Source organism: Aquarana catesbeiana, linkage group LG13 (genome assembly GCF_042186555.1).
Source record: "Aquarana catesbeiana isolate 2022-GZ linkage group LG13, ASM4218655v1, whole genome shotgun sequence".
Classification (NCBI taxonomy): Eukaryota; Metazoa; Chordata; class Amphibia; order Anura; family Ranidae; genus Aquarana; species Aquarana catesbeiana.
Window position 1 is genome coordinate 13,946,392 of NC_133336.1, and position 20,348 is coordinate 13,966,739.

The 20,348-nt window shown below is 45.1% G+C and overlaps 1 protein-coding gene across 1 annotated transcript in view; it reads left to right on the forward strand.

The window, feature by feature from the left end:
- Positions 1-20,348, forward strand: part of LOC141117108 (melanoma inhibitory activity protein 2-like) — a gene marked incomplete in the record, with an annotated part of 86,209 nt that overhangs the window by 41,290 nt on the left and 24,571 nt on the right. The window contains 11 exon segments of the mRNA XM_073609730.1: positions 584-715; positions 3,181-3,202; positions 4,519-4,607; positions 9,074-9,145; positions 12,575-12,685; positions 13,073-13,144; positions 13,250-13,354; positions 15,011-15,133; positions 16,842-16,968; positions 18,402-18,448; positions 18,638-18,728. Of these exon segments, the coding sequence (XP_073465831.1) occupies positions 584-715; positions 3,181-3,202; positions 4,519-4,607; positions 9,074-9,145; positions 12,575-12,685; positions 13,073-13,144; positions 13,250-13,354; positions 15,011-15,133; positions 16,842-16,968; positions 18,402-18,448; positions 18,638-18,728 (991 nt within the window).

Here is a 20,348-nt window from a genome sequence, read left to right on the forward strand (position 1 = left end):
GCGAGATCCTGATTCCCCCCCCTCCTCTGTCTGCGAGATCCTGATTCCCCCCCCTCCTCTGTCTGCGAGATCCTGATCCCCCCCCCCCCCCCTCCTCTGTCTGCGAGATCCCGATTCCCCCCCCCCCCTCCTCTGTCTGCGAGATCCCGATTCCCCCCCTCCTCCTCTGTCTGCGAGATCACGATTTTCCCCCTCCTCCTCTGTCTGCGAGATCACGATTCCCCCCCCCCCCCCCCTCTGTCTGCGAGATCCCGATTTTCCCCCCCTCCTCTGTCTGCGAGATCCCTATCCCCCCCCCCCTCCTCTGTCTGTGAGATCCCTATCCCCCCTCTGTCCGAGAGTTCCAGGATCACCCTCTCCAGCTGCTGGGAGATCCTGCTGGATCCCCCCCCCCCCCCCCCCTAGTAGATTATTGATTTCCCCCCCCCCCCCATCTGATTATGAATTGCCGGTGGAAAAAAGGGTGTTGTCAATAGAAACAGGGAAGAGAATACATGGAGGCTGATGATGAGGATGATGGGGGTGATGAGGATGATGAGTATAATGAGGATGAGGATGATGATGATGATTTCTCTGCACGCAGGTTGTGTCTCTTCTGCCGGAAGACCTGCAGCCCGGACCGGACCTCCGCGGCTGTTCCTGGGAGGTGGTGATCTTCACGGCTCTGATTGGCTGTCTGACCATCTTGGCGTTTTTCTGCAGAACGGTGCGATGTGTAAGTACCGCCCACCGCGTTCCCCGACCAGAAACCCGGATAATGAGCTGCCGGGAGGGGCGGGGACACAAAAATTTGATCCCTCCCGCCGCCAAACATGATCCAATCCAGTGAGTGGCTGGGCCGCCTCGCAGGGTGGTGGGGGGCGGGCGTTACAACAGGCGATGAGGAGGCGACGCGTTTCTTCATCACCGCCTGACAAATCTCCTCCAAGTAGAGGAGCTGCGAGATCCGCCACTGAACTACCCGACACCGGAAGTGATCGATGGAAACCATGTTATAAAAAAGAACAAATATGATCTTCTGTTTTGCAACATTGTTTCCATCTATCCGGAACAATCATCAGCTCCGGTCTTTGGGATCATTATTAACCACTTCAGCACCGGAAGATTTTACCCCCCTCCTTCCTGACCAGGCCATGTTTTGCTATTCAGCACTGAGGTAATTTAACGCAATTGCACGGTCATGCGGCACTGTACCCAAATGAAATTTATATATTTTTTTTTAACACAAATAGAGCTTTCTTTTGGTGGTATTTGATCACCTCTGCGTTTTTTATTTTTTATTTTTTTGCAATTTAATTGAAAAAAAGACCAAAGATGTAGAAAAAAAATCCCAATATTTTATAAATCTAATATTCTATATTTTATATTAAGAAATCCCAATGTTTTATTAACCCCTATAAAACATATCCAATAAAAAAAAAAAAGTCTTCATAAATTTTGGCTAAAATGTCTTCTGTCTTGGGTAAAAAAGAAAAAAAAAATTCCAATAAGTGAATAAATATTGATTGGTTTGCATAAAAGTTATTGCGCATACAAACTGGGGGTTATTTACTGGATTTTTAATTTTTTACTAATGGCGGCGATGAGTGACTTATAATGGGACTGCGATAGTGCGGCGCGCGATCTGACACTAACTGCCACTGACATCACCAGAGACATTTGAGCTTCATTCACAGCCAGGCATTTGTAATTCACAGCAAAACGAGTGATGGGGGGGGGGGGGGGCGGGGGTACCGGGTACTCGATGTTCGCTGGCACCCGTAAATTAAATTAGACAGATCTCCGTTCTGACGGGAGGGTGGGGGAGGGAATGTATTTTGTGTTCCTTCCCCTAGTAAAAGCTTTCCCACAATACACGTACACAAACACTGGCTAGGCACACATTTAACCCTTTGATCGTCCCTGAGGTTAACCCCTTCCCAGCCAGTGTCAATAGTACAGTGACAGTGCATATTTTTAGCACTGATCACTGTATGGTTCCCAGAAAGTGTCAGTTAGTGTCAGAATGTCTGCCGCAATATCGCGACTTATAGACACTATAAGTTGCTGATCGCCGCTATTACTAGTAAATAAATAAAAATATCCCATAGTTTGTAGACTCTATAACTTTTGCGCAAACCAATCAATATGCGCTGCTTGGGATTTTTTATGATTTTTTTTTTTTTTTTTTTTTTTTAAACCAAAAATATGTAGCACAATACATATTGGCCTAAATTGATGAAGACATTTTATTTATTTTTTTTTTTTTTCAATTAGCAGAAAGTAAAAAATATTGTGTGTTTGTGCATTTTATTTTTTTTTTCCCCTTCAAAATTGTCATTTTTGTTTCAAAAAATAAAAACCACAGAGGTGATCAAATGCCACCAAAAAAAAGCTCTATTTGTGGAGGAAAAAAAGGGACGTCTTCTGGAATCTCGGTGATCTTTGTGTATTTCCTCCAGATCTGTGCAGTAATCCCGTGTGAGACTTCCTGTAATAAAGACCAATCACTGCTGATCTCTCTCCTTGTGCAGGAGGACTGGTCTTGTCTCCTCCCCTTCTGTAGTTTTCTGTAGCGGGAGGAGCCTGCTGGGGCCCCTCCCACAGCTCTGCTCTCTCTCGTGTAGAGTGACTGGTCTTGTCACCGCCCCCTCCTGTAGTTTTCTGTAGGGGGTGGAGCCTACTGGGCCCCTCCCACAGCTCTGCTCTGTTTTTTTGCAGGGGGGCTGGTCTTGTCTTCACCCCTTCTGTAGTTTTCTGTAGTGGGTGGAGCCTGCTGGGGCCCCTCCCACAGCTCTGCTCTCTCTCGTGTAGAGTGACTGGTCTTGTCACCGCCCCCTCCTGTAGTTTTCTGTAGTGGGTGGAGCCTGCTGGGGCCCCTCCCACAGCTCTGCTCTCTCTCGTGTAGAGTGACTGGTCTTGTCTTCGCCCCCTCCTGTCGTTTTCTGTAGTGGGTGGAGCCTACTAGCCCCTTCCACAGCTCTGCTCTTTCTCCTTGTGCAGGTCTCCGCCCCCTCCACAAGAAATCATTGTCCTAAATCAAATGCAAAATCGCATCTGGAACACTGAGATATGTGGTGCGAACCGGCCATAAGTGTTTTTATTAGGGGGGGGTGTTTGATCCTCAGCAGGACATTATTTTGCTGATTGGCCGTGGTTTGTGATCAGTGTTGTGACATTATTGTTCTTTTATTGTTTCAGATCAAAAGCCGATGCTACGCAGGTAAGTGCTCAGGGTTTATCTTTGATATATATATTTTTATTTTTTTTTTGTCACCTTATAAAGCCGCTTTCACGCTGACCAGTATTGGTATTCTGCGATTCCGTGTTTCCAGAATTGTGGCAAAACACGATTGCAGCGCCATTATTTCTTTCATTATTATTTTGCTGTGCAACAAAACATGTGAAAATCGCAGCAAAACGCGTCGGGCTCAATGCAAAAATTTGGTACATGAGCTTCTTTGGCGCATTTCCAAAGTGGAGGGGAAAATTGACTGGTGCCACCCAAAAGCATGCAAAAAAAGTACTAGCGTTGCTCAGGTGTGAGCTTTAGATTGTAAGCTCTTATAGGCAGGCCCCCCCCCCATATATTAAAACATAATGTGCAGCACTATCCTAAAAAGTGAAATATAGATATAGATAGATATCTCTAATCTAAAACATTTTATAAATCCTGTATTATTATTATTATTATTATTATTATTATTATTATTATTATTATATAAATCCTGTATAATAATAATAATATAAATCCTGTATGAGTATATGAAGAATAATATAAATCCTGTATAATAATAATAATATAAATCCTGTATTATAATAATAATATAAATCCTGTATGAGTATATGAAGAATAATATAAATCCTGTATAATAATAATAATTCATATAAATCCTGTATAATAATAATAATAATATAAATCCTGTATGAGTATATGAAGAATAATATAAATCCTGTATAATAATAATAATAATATAAATCCTGTATTATTATAATAATAATAATAATAATAATAATAATATAAATCCTGTATGAGTATATGAAGAATAATATAAATCCTGTAGAAAAAGAATATAAATCCAGTATAGTAATAATATAAATCCTGTATTATAGTAATAATAAAATCCTGCATAAGAATAATATAAATCATGAATATGAAGAATAATATAAATCCTCTATAGTAGTGATATAAATCCTATATAATAATAATAATAATACAAATCCTGTATAAGAATAATGTAAATCCTGTATAGTAATAATCCTGTATTGTAATAGTAATGTCAATCCTGTATTAATAATAATAATAATAATAATAGTAGTAATATCAATCCTGTATGAGAATAGTAATTATAAATCCTGTATAGTAATAATAATATAAATACTATATTATAATAATAGTAATTTAAATCCTGTATTATAATATCAATCCTCTATCAGAATAATATAAATCCTGTATAATGATATAAATTCTGTATAATTCCAATAATAAAACCTATTTTGCCTTCACTTTGTGTTCATTTCCTTGTATCTTATTTCCAGGCCGGGAGTTGAAGCTCGGGGATCAGTTCACTGAAATCCTAAACAGCAAAAGTGAAGTCCTGGAAAAGCTGAGCATTGTACAGAGACAGGTGAGGTCGCAGGGGGCGGAGTCATCTGTATTTATCGGAGATCACTATGGACCCCTCCCCCCCGTGATCAGCGGCTTGTGTAGCCATTAGTGAGGTAAGGGAGGGGACTGGACCAAATTCCTGGCTAAAATCTGCATTGGTGTGATCCGTTCTCCCTGAAGGTAAACACCTGGCAGCTCACACACCTTTACCGCCACTAAGAGCGAATGAAACGTGACGTCACATGATGAGGATCCCGAAATATTCCAAATCTGGATGGAAAATCCCCGACAATGTGGAGAGAAAACTTTCATTACATTTGGCCGTACACCGGCAGAAATATGTTTTACATTTTTAGTTTTTAGGAACATTCGTCTGATTTTTCTTAATGTTGTCAAATTGACATTCGATATTTTATTTTATTTTTTTTTTAAATTAAAAGGAGGAGCGGGATGGAATTTTTTTTTTTTTTTTGTCTCAAACAAATACGTTTCTAACAATGAATGTATTTTTCATTCAGGAAATTACATTCACTTCAAATTTGAATGTTAACAGCAAATTTTAATTTTTGAAATACTTTCAGCAGACATTTGTCCAGTTATTGAATGTACAATTTTTTTTCTTTTGAATATTCCTATAAATGGCCAACTTTAGGCTACTTATTAAACCTCTAGCTGCCCAAGTAAGGCCTCATGTGTCCCAGCAGAGAGGGCGGGCTCCTGATCATGTGACCACCGAGACAACCAATCACAGTTGTCGCATGAACAGGCAGACCTTGCCATCCAGTTGAAGGAATTGCTGTTAATACAGAAGAAGACCCGCCTCTCAGCCCGCCCCTGGCTGGTGATTGACAGTGCCTCCTGTAGGGGGTATCGCTGTCTATACAGCAGCAGAGACGCCTCCCACCCTGCTCCTAGATGTGGGTTGACAGCGCCTCCTGTAGGCAGTATTGATAACGAGACATCAGTTGTGAACAGAGATCTCCAGACATGTGACCTTGGAAGAAGCCACTGAGCTGTGTTTTTTTTTTTTTTGGCTCCACCCACAGCCCTTGCTCTAATTTCTTCATAAATGTTGACCAATATGTATTCTGCTACATATTTTTGTTAAAATATATATATATAAATAATATTATCTCTCTCTATCTCACAGTGGGGACGGAAAGTATTCAGACCCCCTTAAATTTTTCACTCTTTGTTATATTGCAGCCATTTGCTAAAATCATTTAAGTTCATTTTTTCCTCATTAATGTACACACAGCCCCCCATATTGTACACACAGCCCCCCATATTGTACACACAGCACCCCATATTGTACACACAGCCCCCCATATTGTACACACAGCACCCCATATTGTACACACAGCCCCCCATATTGTACACACAGCCCCCCATATTGTACACACAGCCCCCCATATTGTACACACAGCACCCCATATTGTACACACAGCCCCCCATATTGTACACACAGCACCCCATATTGTACACACAGCCCCCCATATTGTACACACAGCCCCCCATATTGTACACACAGCCCCCCATATTGTACACACAGCCCCCCATATTGTACACACAGCCCCCCATATTGTACACACAGCACCCCATATTGTACACACAGCCCCCCATATTGTACACACAGCACCCCATATTGTACACACAGCACCCCATATTGTACACACAGCCCCCCATATTGTACACACAGCCCCCCATATTGTACACACAGCCCCCCATATTGTACACACAGCCCCCCATATTGTACACACAGCCCCCCATATTGTACACACAGCCCCCCATATTGTACACACAGCCCCCCATATTGTACACACAGCCCCCCATATTGTACACACAGCCCCCCATATTGTACACAGAGCCCCCCATATTGTACACACAGCACCTCATATTGTACACAGAGCCCCCCATATTGTACACAGAGCCCCCCATATTGTACACAGAGCCCCCCATATTGTACACAGAGCCCCCCATATTGTACACAGAGCCCCCCATATTGACAGAAAAACACAGACTTGTTGACATTTTTGCAGATTTATTAAAAAAGAAAAACTGAAATATCACATGGTCCTAAGTATTCAGACCCTTTGCTCAGTATTTAGTAGAAGCCCCTTTTGATCTAATACAGCCATGAGTCTTTTTGGGAAAGATGCAACAAGTTTTTCACACCTGGATTTGGGGATCCTCTGCCATTCCTCCTTGCAGATCCTCTCCAGTTCTGTCAGGGGGGATGGTAAACGTTGGTGGACGGCCATTTTTAGGTCTCTCCAGAGATGCTCAATTGGGTTTAAGTCAGGGCTCTGGCTGGGCCATTCAAGAACAGTCACAGAGTTGTTGTGAAGCCACTCCTTCGTTATTTTAGCTGTGTGCTTAGGGTCATTGTCTTGTTGGAAGGTAAACCTTCGGCCCAGTCTGAGGTCCTGAGCACTCTGGAGAAGGTTTTCCTCCAGGATATCCCTGTACTTGGCCGCATTCATCTTTCCCTCGATTGCAACCAGTCGTCCTGTCCCTGCAGCTGAAAAACACCCCCACAGCATGATGCTGCCACCACCATGCTTCACTGTTGGGACTGTATTGGACAGGTGATGAGCAGTGCCTGGTTTTCCCCACACATACCGCTTAGAATTAAGGCCAAAAAGTTCTATCTTGGTCTCATCAGACCAGAGAATCTTATTTCTCATCATCTTGGAGTCCTTCAGGTGTTTTTTTTTAGCAAACTCCATGTGGGCTTTCATGTGTCTTGCACTGAGGAGAGGCTTCCGTCGGGCCACTCTGCCATAAAGCCCCGACTGGTGGAGGGCTGCAGTGATGGTTGACTTTCTACAACTTTCTCCCATCTCCCGACTGCATCTCTGGAGCTCAGCCACAGTGATCTTTGGGTTCTTCTTTACCTCTCTCACCAAAGCTCTTCTCCCCTGATAGCTCAGTTTGGCCGGACGGCCAGCTCTAGGAAGGGTTCTGATCGTCCCAAACGTCTTCCATTTAAGGATTATGGAGGCCACTGTGCTCTTAGGAACCTTAAGTGCAGCAGAAATTTTTTTGTAACCTTGGCCAGATCTGTGCCTTGCCACAATTCTGTCTCTGAGCTCTTCAGGCAGTTCCTTTGACCTCATGATTCTCATTTGCTCTGACATGCACTGTGAGCTGTAAGGTCTTATATAGACAGGTGTGCGGCTTTCCTAATCAAGTCCAATCAGTATAATCAAACACAGCTGGACTCAAATGAAAGTGTAGAACCATCTCAAGGATGATCAGAAGAAATGGACAGCACCTGAGTTTTATATATATGAGTGTCACAGCAAAGGGTCTGAATACTTAGGACCATGTGATATTTCAGTTTTTCTTTTTTAATAAATCTGCAAAAATGTCAACAATTCTGTGTTTTTCTGTCAATATGGGGTGCTGTGTGTACAATATGGGGTGCTGTGTGTACAATATGGGGTGCTGTGTGTACAATATGGGGGGCTGTGTGTACAATATGGGGTGCTGTGTGTACAATATGGGGGGCTGTGTGTACAATATGGGGTGCTGTGTGTACAATATGGGGTGCTGTGTGTACAATATGGGGTGCTGTGTGTACAATATGGGGTGCTGTGTGTACAATATGGGGTGCTGTGTACAATATGAGGGGCTGTGTGTGCAATATGGGGTGCTGTGTGTACATTAATGAGGAGTCTTATACCATATATATATATATATATATATATATATATAAATTCCTGCACACAGCAGCAACCCAATTAGAACTGCTAGCTATAAGGCGGTCGCCAAGTGGTTGTAAACCTCGGAACAACCTATGAACAAAGCATATCCCTCTATAGCGGGGGTCTCCAAACTACGGCCATCCAGTTGTTCATGAACTACAATTCCCATCATGCCTAGTCATGTCTGCGAATGTCAGAGTTTTGCAATGCCTCATGGGACATGTAGTTCTGCAACAGCCGGAGGGCCGTAGTTTTGAAGATCTCTGCTCTATAGTGTGTACTTGTATCAGTCCAGAGCACTAAGTGTCATTTCTGTCTGCTGCCTCCTTCTTCTGCTATCTGCACGAGTCACTTCTGACAAATTTTCCTGACACCAAAAGAAAGAAAGGTGACGAAGGAGTGAGCTTTAACACACGGCCTGTGATTGACAGCCTCGGCTCTGCTCCTGTGTAGAAGGGTGGGGTGTGTCCCTTCCCTCCAATCAGCTCTCAGAGTTCTCCTTTAGTGATGTAACTTTAGCTCTTCGCCCCCTGCTTTTCAGAGCTGAGAGCTCCTGTGTAAATTCTGCACTTTGAATGGATGTAGAGGAAAGATGGCGGCAGATAATCAGGTACAACTTATGTAGGAGGATTTGTTTAATCTCTGTGTATCACCTGAGGCCGGTCACTTCACTGGGTCTATGGAAGGGTTTACAATCACTTTAAGAGGCAGCAGTAAGTTCTGTAGTTGAGTATATGACTTATTCTGTGTGTTTCCTCTCCCCTCCTCCTCTCAGTATGACGAGGTCCAGCAGTCCCTGCAGGAATCCGGAAATCACAAGTTACTGGAGGAGATCGCCGAGCAGAAAGTAAGAAAAAGAGGAAGTTTTGTGATGTTTCTCAATGCAGTAGAAGGAGAGGGGGGGGGGGGGGGAGGGGCGGATCTATCCATTGTACAGATGTCTCTCCCTCCAGGGACTTCATACAGTAATAAACCCAAAAACAAACATTTCTTATATTGTAGCTTAACAATTCTTTAGATGTGACGGCTGCATTCGTTTTCTTTTTTTTAGGCTTTTCTTTTTCTGTTTTTATCTGGTGATCTTGTCAGTAAGTCTGTTTTTCAAAAGCACAAGCTCTCTTCCAAGTGATAAAGTTCAAAAGCAGAATCACTGAGTTGGGAAATAAGGATCCCCCCCCCCCCCCCATTTTTTTCTTATGTCAGTATTTTGTTGGGCCCCCTTTTGCTTAAATTCCAGCCTTTAGTCTGTTTGGGATTTCTCTCTAACTTACCACATCTAGACTTTGCAATATTTGGCCGCTCTTCTTTGCAGAACTGATGGAAAGACGATCGTATGGCTGCGGAAGTCATGGAGACGTCTCTATGTAGGACGTCATTCTGGCTCCTTTGTCAGTAGTCTTTACGTGTTTCACGGTTCTCGCCGCACCGTCAGGAGTCTCCATACACATTGCGGATACGAGTCTCCAATCATATCGTGGTATAAGACTCCTCATTAAGAGTCTCCGCGGGTATTGTGGTTTCAGCCGCCGCGTCAGAAGTCTCTTCATGTATCGCTGTTCTGGTCGATTCATCATCAGTCTCTACACATACAGGCATACCCCACTATTAAATACACAAAGGGACCAGAGCGTGTGTGTAAAACGGAAATTTACTTAAAGTGAAGCAATACCTTTTTACACTTTTGGGATGTCGGGGGCTGTAGTGTAATCCACTTACGTTTAGGCGGCAACTCTGGGTTGGCTGTGGACAATGCTGGTGGGCAACTCTGGGCTGGCTGGCTTACAGTGGAGGACCATGGGCTGTAGTGGGGGGAGGGGTCAGGGAGTGAAGTTTATTGTACTGTACAGTGAGCAATTCACTTACGTTTAGGCGGCAACTCTGGGCATGGGTGGTGATCAACTCTGGGCTGGCTGGCCGGCTTATAGTGGAGGGCCATGGGCTGTAGTGGAGGGAGGAGGTCAGGGAGTGAAGTTCATTCTACTGTACAGTAATTCACTTACATTTAGGCGGCAACTCTGGTCATGGCTGGTGGGCAACTCTGGTCATGGCTGGTGGGCAACTCTGGTCATGGCTGGTGGGCAACTCTGGTCATGGCTGGTGGGCAACTCTGGTCATGGCTGGTGGGCAACTCTGGTCATGGCTGGTGGGCAACTCTGGTCATGGCTGGTGGGCAACTCTGGTCATGGCTGGTGGGCAACTCTGGTCATGGCTGGTGGGCAACTCTGGTCATGGCTGGTGGGCAACTCTGGTCATGGCTGGTGGGCAACTCTGGTCATGGCTGGTGGGCAACTCTGGTCATGGCTGGTGGGCAACTCTGGTCATGGCTGGTGGGCAACTCTGGTCATGGCTGGTGGGCAACTCTGGTCATGGCTGGTGGGCAACTCTAGGCTGGCCGACGGGAACTTTTTGCCTCTTCGCTTGCGGCCTCTTCACTGGCAACAACTCCGGGTGGCAGCTCCGCTTCTTCCAGGCCATACTGCGGTTGCGCGGCGCGGGATGTCTGTACTTGCGGGTTCCATACTCATGAGTTGTATGTATAGTGAGTGTACATAAAGGGGGGTATGCCTGTAATGTAGTTCCAGCTGACTCATTAGGAGTCTCTATCTGTTGTGATTTCGGCCAATTTATCATGAGTTTTCACATTTATGGCAGCTGCCTCATTAGACTTTTGATGTATCGACCAAAACGGCTATAACACGAAGAGAAACTTTCGCTGCAAGTTTCCACACCTATAGCAGCTGCTTCGACGTCTCCATGCCTATTGCGGCTCTGGATGCTTCATCGTAACTCTCCACTTGTCTCATAGCGCCGGCTGCACCATCAGGAGTCTTCGCCAATATTGTACTTTTTGTCTGCCTCGTCAAAAGTGCTCTATGCGTATCTCAGTTTTGGCGTCTCTACGCGTTTCATGTTCCGTCTGCAGTCTCCAATTCATATCACAGTTTCAGCCTCTTCTTCATGGTTCCTGCTGTCTCGTCGGGAGTCTCCACATGTTTTGCAATTTCCCCAGTTTTGTCAGTTCCAGGTGATGTGTCATTGGTCTCTACACATCTCGTGGTTGCAGCTGCTGCGTCAGAAGTCTCTAAGCATTCAGTGGGTTCCGTCCATTCTTTTAGGAGTCTCCATGTGTATCGCAGCGGGAGGAGCTTCTTCAGGAGCCTCCACGTGTAGCAAACCTCCAGCTGGTTCTGTAGACGTGGCCGAAGTGCGGTACTCATGGAGACATCTCCACCCTTCCCGCAGCCATACTGTCCTTCTTGCTTCTACCCCTGGGGGGCATCACTTACCTGCTGGACAGGTGACTATTTTACAGTCAGGGCTTTAAGAGTTACTTTGGCCTATTTGTGGAATTGGCTCATATTACTGTATCGCTATTGTTCTGATATTATACTTGACCTGATTATTTATTATAATCTGTTGTGATCCGGGTCAGCTCAGCAGGGGACCTCCCACTGTGATTTCCCAGCAGCTGATCTGGTTCGCTATTTGTGGACTGGTACTGCTTTCTGCATGAGGTGGTTTCAATGGTTTGTGCTCCTGTGATTTTATAATAAAGCCTTTTTATTCGCAATTCTGTAATAGTACAGAAGATAGTGTGTGTGTGTGTGTGTGTGTGTGTATGTATGTATATATATATATATATATATATATATATATATATATATATATTTTTTGGTCATTTGGTATATTTTGGTTCCCTTCACTTGCACACTCAATGGTCCAGGTTATTGATTGGATGGTACTTGACAAGACTTCTGTTTCTCTGTATCCCTGTTTTTCCTATTTTATTTTTTCCCTCACTTCCTGTTTGCTGAAACTATTGCTGGCAAGACGGGAAGTGCAGATAATTCTATCTAAGGGGTCCCGGATAGCGGTGAAACCCGACAGGACTTCTAGTCCTTCTCTGCTCTTGTCTAAAAATAAGGGAAAAACATTTTTGGCGTGACGACATACGCATTTAACTTCTTCAATACCGGGCACTTTCACCCCCTTCCTGCCCAGGCCAATTTTCAGCTTTAAGCAGTGGCGGCTGGTGGGGAAAAAAATATAAATTTTTTTTTTTTTTTTTTTTGAGGGGGTGGCAAACGTGGCCACCAGTTTGAGACCCCTGCTGTAGAAGGATGTGCTTCCTTCTGTCTCTGTGACTACCCAGAAATCTTCTTCCACAGACTAACATTAGATTGGATATGCATTATATGAGTGCAGATTGGGGTAAAAAATTGTGCTCAGGATTTTAGTAATGCGTGATTTTTTGATTTTTTTTTTCCATTATTAGACTTTACAGGAAAACCTGCAGACATCTAACAGAGAATTGGAGGAAAATATCTCCAGACTTGAGCAGGATCTAGAAAAGGAGAAACAGCGGGGGACAGAGCTGGATAATACGGTAACACATCACTGAGAATGCAGCCTATCCAATCACTAGAGAGCGGTGACATCACTGAGAATGCAGCCTATCCATTCACTAGAGAGCAGTGATGTCACTGAGAATGCAGCCTATCCATTCACTAGAGAGCGGTGACATCACTGAGAATGCAGCCTATCCAATCACTAGAGAGCAGTGACATCACTGAGAATGCAGCCTATCCATTCACTAGAGAGCGGTGACATCACTGAGAATGCAGCCTATCCATTCACTAGAGAGCGGTGACATCACTGAGAATGCAGCCTATCCAATCACTAGAGAGCAGTGATGTCACTGAGAATGGGTCTGTCTTTCTGTTAATGTGTAAAAAAAAAAAATTAATTTACAAATCTAACAAATGTTTTTCAGCTTTCGGAACTGAATGAGAAAATCAAAGCTTTGGAAGATAGTTTCAAAAATGAGAAGTCTTTAAAAGAAGAGGTAAGTCGTGTTGGAGGCCGTTTCTTGTTTTTGATGGGATATCCTGTGGCATCGCATTGCTATTCTTGACTGTCATGTGACCTCACTTCTCACTTCTTTGTACAGATCCGCACAACACAGAAAGTGTTTGAAATTACCAAAGGTCGGCTGGAGTCGTCGGTACGTGATGCAGTGGAGGAGCAGGCTCACCTCCAGGAGAGCATTAAACAGGTGAGATCTCTGAGAAACAAAGAGGAACTGTCTGCTGCTACAATACCCACATTGTGTCATTTTTGAAAAAAAAAAAACATAAACCCAGACTCCTGGGGATACCTGAGCTGAAACACTCAATGTTATGGTAAACTGCAAGAGAACATAGAATGATTTATTATTGTGAGTATGTAAACATTTCCACTGAACAATTTTCAGTTGCATTCTAAGCTGCCAAATGCATTTTTTTTTTTTTTCTATAGCTTATGCTGCTTTATAAAGTATTGATACCTGGTAAACCTGCTGGTCTTCTGTAATGTGTCCTCCTTCCTCACTCTGTCAAGGCTAGCCATGGGTGGGTCCTGTAGTAGTGGGGAAAGGCGGCGGCGGGTCCTGTAGTAGCGGGGAAAGGCGGCGGCGGGTCCTGTAGTAGTGGGGAAAGGCGGCGGCGGGTCCTGTAGTAGTGGGGAAAGGCGGCGGCGGGTCCTGTAGTAGTGGGGAAAGGCGGCGGCGGGTCCTGTAGTAGTGGGGAAAGGCGGCGGCGGGTCCTGTAGTAGTGGGGAAAGGCGGCGGCGGGTCCTGTAGTAGTGGGGAAAGGCGGCGGCGAGTCCTACAGTAGCGGGGAAAGGCGGCGGGTCCTGCAGTAGCGGGGAAAGGCGGCGGCGGGTCCTGTAGTAGCGGGGAAAGGCGGCGGCGGGTCCTGTAGTAGCGGGGAAAGGCGGCGGCGGGTCCTGTAGTAGCGGGGAAAGGCGGCGGCGGGTCCTGTAGTAGCGGGGAAAGGCGGCGGCGGGTCCTGTAGTAGCGGGGAAAGGCGGCGGCGGGTCCTGTAGTAGCGGGGAAAGGCGGCGGCGGGTCCTGTAGTAGCGGGGAAAGGCGGCGGCGGGTCCTGTAGTAGCGGGGAAAGGCGGCGGCGGGTCCTGTAGTAGCGGGGAAAGGCGGCGGCGGGTCCTGCAGTAGCGGGGAAAGGCGGCGGCGGGTCCTGCAGTAGCGGGGAAAGGCGGCGGCGGGTCCTGCAGTAGCGGGGAAAGGCGGCGGCGGGTCCTGCAGTAGCGGGGAAAGGCGGCGGCGGGTCCTGCAGTAGCGGGGAAAGGCGGCGGCGGGTCCTGCAGTAGCGGGGAACGGCGGCGGCGGGTCCTGCAGTGGGGAGCAGCAGTCTGCAGTTGTGAAGTCAGTCTTTGACATCACAGGCTGAACAAGCCCCCTTGACTAGCCCTTCCAGGAGTGATTGACCGCAGCGCATGGCATCAAAGGATTACGGGGCGGACACGCCCCCTGCTTTTCTAGTAGTGATTGACAGCAGTTCCTGGCAGCAAAGGATGATAGGACAAATATATCACTGGCTCTGGCTGAATGCTGCGGACAGAAACATGCCCCCTATTTGTCTCAGCAATGTGGAAAGGGGGTGCTATGGTGGTCACGTGACCATTCTGCAAAACTGAAAAATTGTAAAAAAAAAAAAAAAAAAAACTTTTGCTGCAAATCTGTTGCAGTTGGATGAGTGTAGATAATGTTGGTTGGTATGTTTATTGAACCTCGTGCTGCACATTGTCAAACAAGCTGCTGCCAATTTTGGGACGATCTGTTTGTTATGTTGGTTAAATATTGACAAGCTCACGAGGGGTGGGGGGGGGTACACAACACGTACCTGACGTATGCAATTGTCTGTTACTTTTGCAGCTGTCGAAGGAGGCGGAGGGCTGGGAGGAAAGGTTCAGCGAACTCTCGGAGAACTCTCGGATGCTGAGCTCATCAGTGCAGGTTATGCAGGAAGACCTGAGCAACAAACAGAGCCAAGTCAAGGTGGGTACTGCATAGTATCAGTACAGTTCTGTGATTGTAATGTTTGATCTATGCAAATAGTTATAAAACTGAAGACTTGGCAGCTATCAATTTTGGGATCAATAAAGTATTCTGCATATAAAAATCCAGTGTGTAAACAAAACAAAAAAAGCGAAGTGTGTGGGGCTTTTTTTTTTTTTTTTTTTGTTAGTACAATTTGTGTAAGTTTATCTTTAATCTTTTTAATCTTTTCTTTGAGATTGTATACCCAGGGGAATAATTGGCTGTATAATATTAGACTATATTTGCACTCTACACCAGCGGTTCTGAATCTGGTTTGGCCAGAGGGATGAGAAGCAGTAATTTGCATGGCACCGCCCACTGAATAATCCCTTTATTTTTTGGGAGATATGTGATTAAATAAGATATTGTGGTCTATACTTCCTCACTCTACCTCTACGATTATCCACCTAAGGACCCAGTCTTTTTCTGACTTTTGTTTACAAGTAAAAATCAGTATTTCTTTGCCATGAAATTACCTAGAACCATCATATACTGTATACAGTATCCAGGACAAGACATTAATGGCTGTGTGTTGAGTTATTTTGAGGGGACAGCAAATTGACACTGTTTTACAAGCTGTACACTCACTACTTTACATTGTAGCAAAGTGTCATTTCTTCAGTGTTGTCACATGAAAAGATAGAAGAAAATATTTACAAAAATGTGAGGGGTGTACTTACTTTTGTGAGATTATTTATACTTTTTTTTTATACATTTTTTTTTTTTTTGTAGCAAAGACCCTAGAGAACTAAGGCGGGCAGCGTCCGTTCCCTCCCGCTGCTTGTAATATTAAACAAGTGGCTAGTAGCCACTCTGGTTGCTATTACAAGAAAGCCGACCGTCGGCTCTTAAAAAAAAAAAAAAAAATTACCTGGGTGATGCCTGCAGCAGCATATCATCCCAGTGCAACCACTTGAAGTAAAATGATGTACCAGGTACATGATTTGGAAGCACGTGATTAAGCGCAGAGGTCGGGGCAAAATGCGTTTTTTAAAGGGAGTGGTCAAGAAGTAGCTGAGGGGTTTTCCATTCATCTTCACATTAAGCTGTGGATTGGGTGGTGTCCTCATTATGTGAAACAGCAACAGACTAAGAGAGGGAAGGCCAGTACTCTATATCTTAAAGATAACTGAGGCTCTATTGCTTTGTACAGCACTGTCAGTCTAACATGTGCTTACAGAACTGAAGCACAAGCATGGCCACACTGGTATCCAGCTGCTTCTTTATTATCCACTCAGCCAGCTTGAGGTGTGTCCTAACCTAAACCTTCTATGCAACCAGTGGTGACAGAAATCTAAGCAGGTGGTCTGAGCAGACAGCTGCCAAGTTAAGGAAGATGATTAGAACAGAGTAGAGGAGGCAGACATAAGTCACTGATTAGGCACAGGGTGAATGTCCAGCAGTCTATTTATACACTCCTGATTAGGACAGGTGTGCAGTCCAGTTTGGTCTGAGTTACAGTGCTGAGGGACCGTCAGGTTGGTAAGACTGAGGGAAGATGGTCACACAATGTTATACTGCTTAACTTCAGAGGAGGTCTGGGAACGGGCAGAGTGACTGGATCACAAAAATTACAGAACAGAATTACAAATATTTTGTCAGATTAAAAGCTTCATATATACTGAATATTGACCAGCCAATCATCTGACCTGTTTTTTCTTCACAGTCTCTTATTGACAGTTTGCTGAAAATGAAGGATTGGAGCTCAGGGGTGGAAGAAATCAACAAAGATGAGGATGAGGATGGGATGCTTGCCAGTATCCAGTGGGATTTTGAAAATGGGGAGCCTTTAGGTAAGAAGCCTTGTTCCTGCCTCTATCATCCATTCCTTCACCCCAACCCTCCTCCTTTTTGTTTTTTGTATCTTTAAGATTTTGTTTCCAGAATAAAAAAATTTAACATCAAGATCAAAGTGAGAGTCTCTTCAAATACCATCCAGGACCCACTTATACTTGTTTCCCCATTTGCTCTATTAGTCAAACCCCTGTGTAAGCTCCATGTGGGATGGTGTCGGAGCTTATCCAGGGTTGATATCGCCCGTCCTACTCGTGTAACGTTATTTAGGCTGCACCATGGGAGAAGGTCACATGGTCCTTCCATGGTCAGAAGCAGTAAGTATCTTGCAAGAGCTTAAACAGAGTGGTTGGGGAAGTGCAGCTAGGGTGTGGGTTGGTGAATGGGTGTTGTAAGAGACCGTTGCTGTACTCTGAGTGGGTAAAAACTTCCAATTGTATATTTAACCAAAATGGAGCAAAGAAGATAATTTTATTACTATGGCTTAAATATGCCATTGCAGGAGCCGCTGGCGTGCCCATTGCAGGAGCCGCTGGCGTGCCCATTGCAGGAGCCGCTGGCGTGCCCATTGCAGGAGCCGCTGGCGTGCCCATTGCAGGAGCCGCTGGCGTGCCCATTGCAGGAGCCGCTGGCGTGCCCATTGCAGGAGCCGCTGGCGTGCCCATTGCAGGAGCCGCTGGCGTGCCCATTGCAGGAGCCGCTGGCGTGCCCATTGCAGGAGCCGCTGGCGTTCCGATTGCAGGAGCCGCTGGCGTTCCGATTGCAGGAGCCGCTGGCGTACCCATTGATTGCAGGAGCCGCTGGCGTTCCCATTGATTGCAGGAGCCGCTGGCGTACCCATTGATTGCAGGAGCCGCTGGCGTACCCATTGATTGCAGGAGCCGCTGGCGTACCCATTGATTGCAGGAGCCGCTGGCGTACCCATTGATTGCAGGAGCCGCTGGCGTACCCATTGATTGCAGGAGCCGCTGGCGTACCCATTGATTGCAGGAGCCGCTGGCGTACCCATTGATTGCAGGAGCCGCTGGCGTACCCATTGATTGCAGGAGCCGCTGGCGTTCCCATTGCCGTTCCCCACTAGCCGGAGCCCGTTGCCGTTCCCCGCTGCAGGGCCCTTGATAGCTTTCAGAGAAAAATCAATCCCCCTCTGGCTGATCAGTGTACGTTTTTTTTTTTTTTTTTTTTTTTTTTAAGGCTTTTTGTACACCAGTGCTGTACAGAACGCCTCCAGGTTGCCATATTGCTGTGAATTTTACAGAAAATTTAAGCAGCAGCAGATTGACAAGGAAAGGTCATTTTTAACTACATTAAATTACAACATGGCCTGTGTAGAAATTGTCTGTTATATTATTATATATATTTTTTTTTTTTGCTATTTTTTCCATTAAAGTTGAGTTACCCTTTTTAAGTACACATGTTTTGTTACTTTTAGGAGATCCTCAGAAACAAACTATAAAGAAGCTAATCTTTGCTGCAAAGGTGAGATTTATAGAATTACATTCAGTATCTTTTTGGGATGTGTTTTTTTTTTTTTTTTTTTTTATATATGTTTTTAATATGGGAGAGAGGATGAATGGAGATAATAAAAATTTCAGCGTTCCACTTACAACCCGATTACAGTATTTTTGATTGTCCATCTTTGATTTGTTATTTTTGTGCTCTTTTTAGCTGAATGCATCTTTGAAGAGCGTTGAATCGGAGAAGAAGCAGCTATACGAGAACCTGTCAGATGAAGTGAAGGCCAAAGAGCATTTTTCAGGTAAAGAAAAACCCCAAAAACAAAATGAGATAATCTGTATGTCAGAGAAGATGATCAGTATTTCTGCTTACAGGGAATTCGCCAATAAAAGGCACACTTCATATGAATGAACAGGGTGTGTGTGTGTGTGTGTGTGTATATATATTTATATTAAATAATCTCTTGGGGTTGATGTGGTTCAACCAGAACCATGGTTGCAGCGACAGCCATGATCCTGGTGTCAATGTGCAGCTGGTGATTCTGCACATGGTGAAAGTGATCCAGTGGCTATACAGTTGCCTGATCACTTTAACAAGCGGAGGAACGGAGTCCCCTCTTCCTGCCGCCTTTACTGGGCTCTACCGTCCCATCAGGGAAGCCCGGTAAAGATGCATTCGGGTTGCATTCCCAGGCAAGAGTGGAAGGAATGGAAGTTCCCGCCCCTCTTCTGTGATGTCAGAAACTGGAAGCGACAAGGATTTCATCGCTTCTGGTTTCGGTTTGTTGTTTGCAAACCATTGCTGGCTTGTACAGCATCGGATCAAACCAACCCTGGTTTGACCTGATGCTTTGGAGGCCAGAGGAGAGAGATTTGGTGTCTAATAGACCCCAGATCTCTTCATAAAGAGGACCTGTCATGGCCTGTGTTATCACAATGAATGTTCATGCCTTGTAATGGCAATAAAGCTCAAAATAAAAAAAATCAATAACAAAACGTAAAAAATTTAAAGCACCCACTTGCAAATTCAAACACAAATGTAGGTCCCGTACGCATATGTACCTGGTGATTGCACCACACATGTGAGGTATCGTCACGAACATCAGAGCGAGAACAGTAATTCTGGTGCCAGACCTCTTGTGTAGTGTTTTTTTTTTTTTTTTTTTTGTAAAGTGTCACCTGTGGAGATTTTTATGTACCGTAATTTGACGCCATTCCACAAGGGTATGCACATTCGGTCCAGGATTGCTGCCATATCCATGCTGTCAGCTGGCGCTCCTATCGAGGACAGCGAGAGGGTTTTGGTACACAGTACCGTGGTGTGGAGATGTGATTGATGAGCTCAGATTCATTTTTTTTTTTTTTCCCCCCACTGCGGTACTGTGCACCAAAATTCTCTCACCGCCCTTGATAGGAGCTCCAGCTTACAGAGTGGATATGGCAGCAGTCCTGGATCGAATGCAGTTGCCGCTGTGTTTGATCTCATGCATGCTGACAGTTCACATTCACAGGAAAACGTGCTTGAGGTCAACGTGTTTCGGAGGGCGCTGCCTCCTTTATCAAGCCCCCTGAAACAGGTTGTCATAGCAACATTTAACACAAGACAGCAGCAGCGAGCTGCTCGCATCACATGACCCCAAGCATGGTTTCCTGTGCATGTGGACTGTCAGCGTGCATGATCTAAGCACAGCGGCGACTGCATTCAATCCAGGGCTGCTGCCATAACCACACTGTCAGCTGGAGCTCCTATCAAGGGCGGTGAGAGTATTTTGGTGCACAATACCATGGAGGAGAGATGCGATTTGATGAGCTCTCATTCATATTTTTCATCTCCCAACCATGGTACTGTGCACCAAAATCCTCTAAGCACCTTTGATGGGAGCTCCAGCTGACAGTTCACATGCGTAGGAAAACGTTCTTGA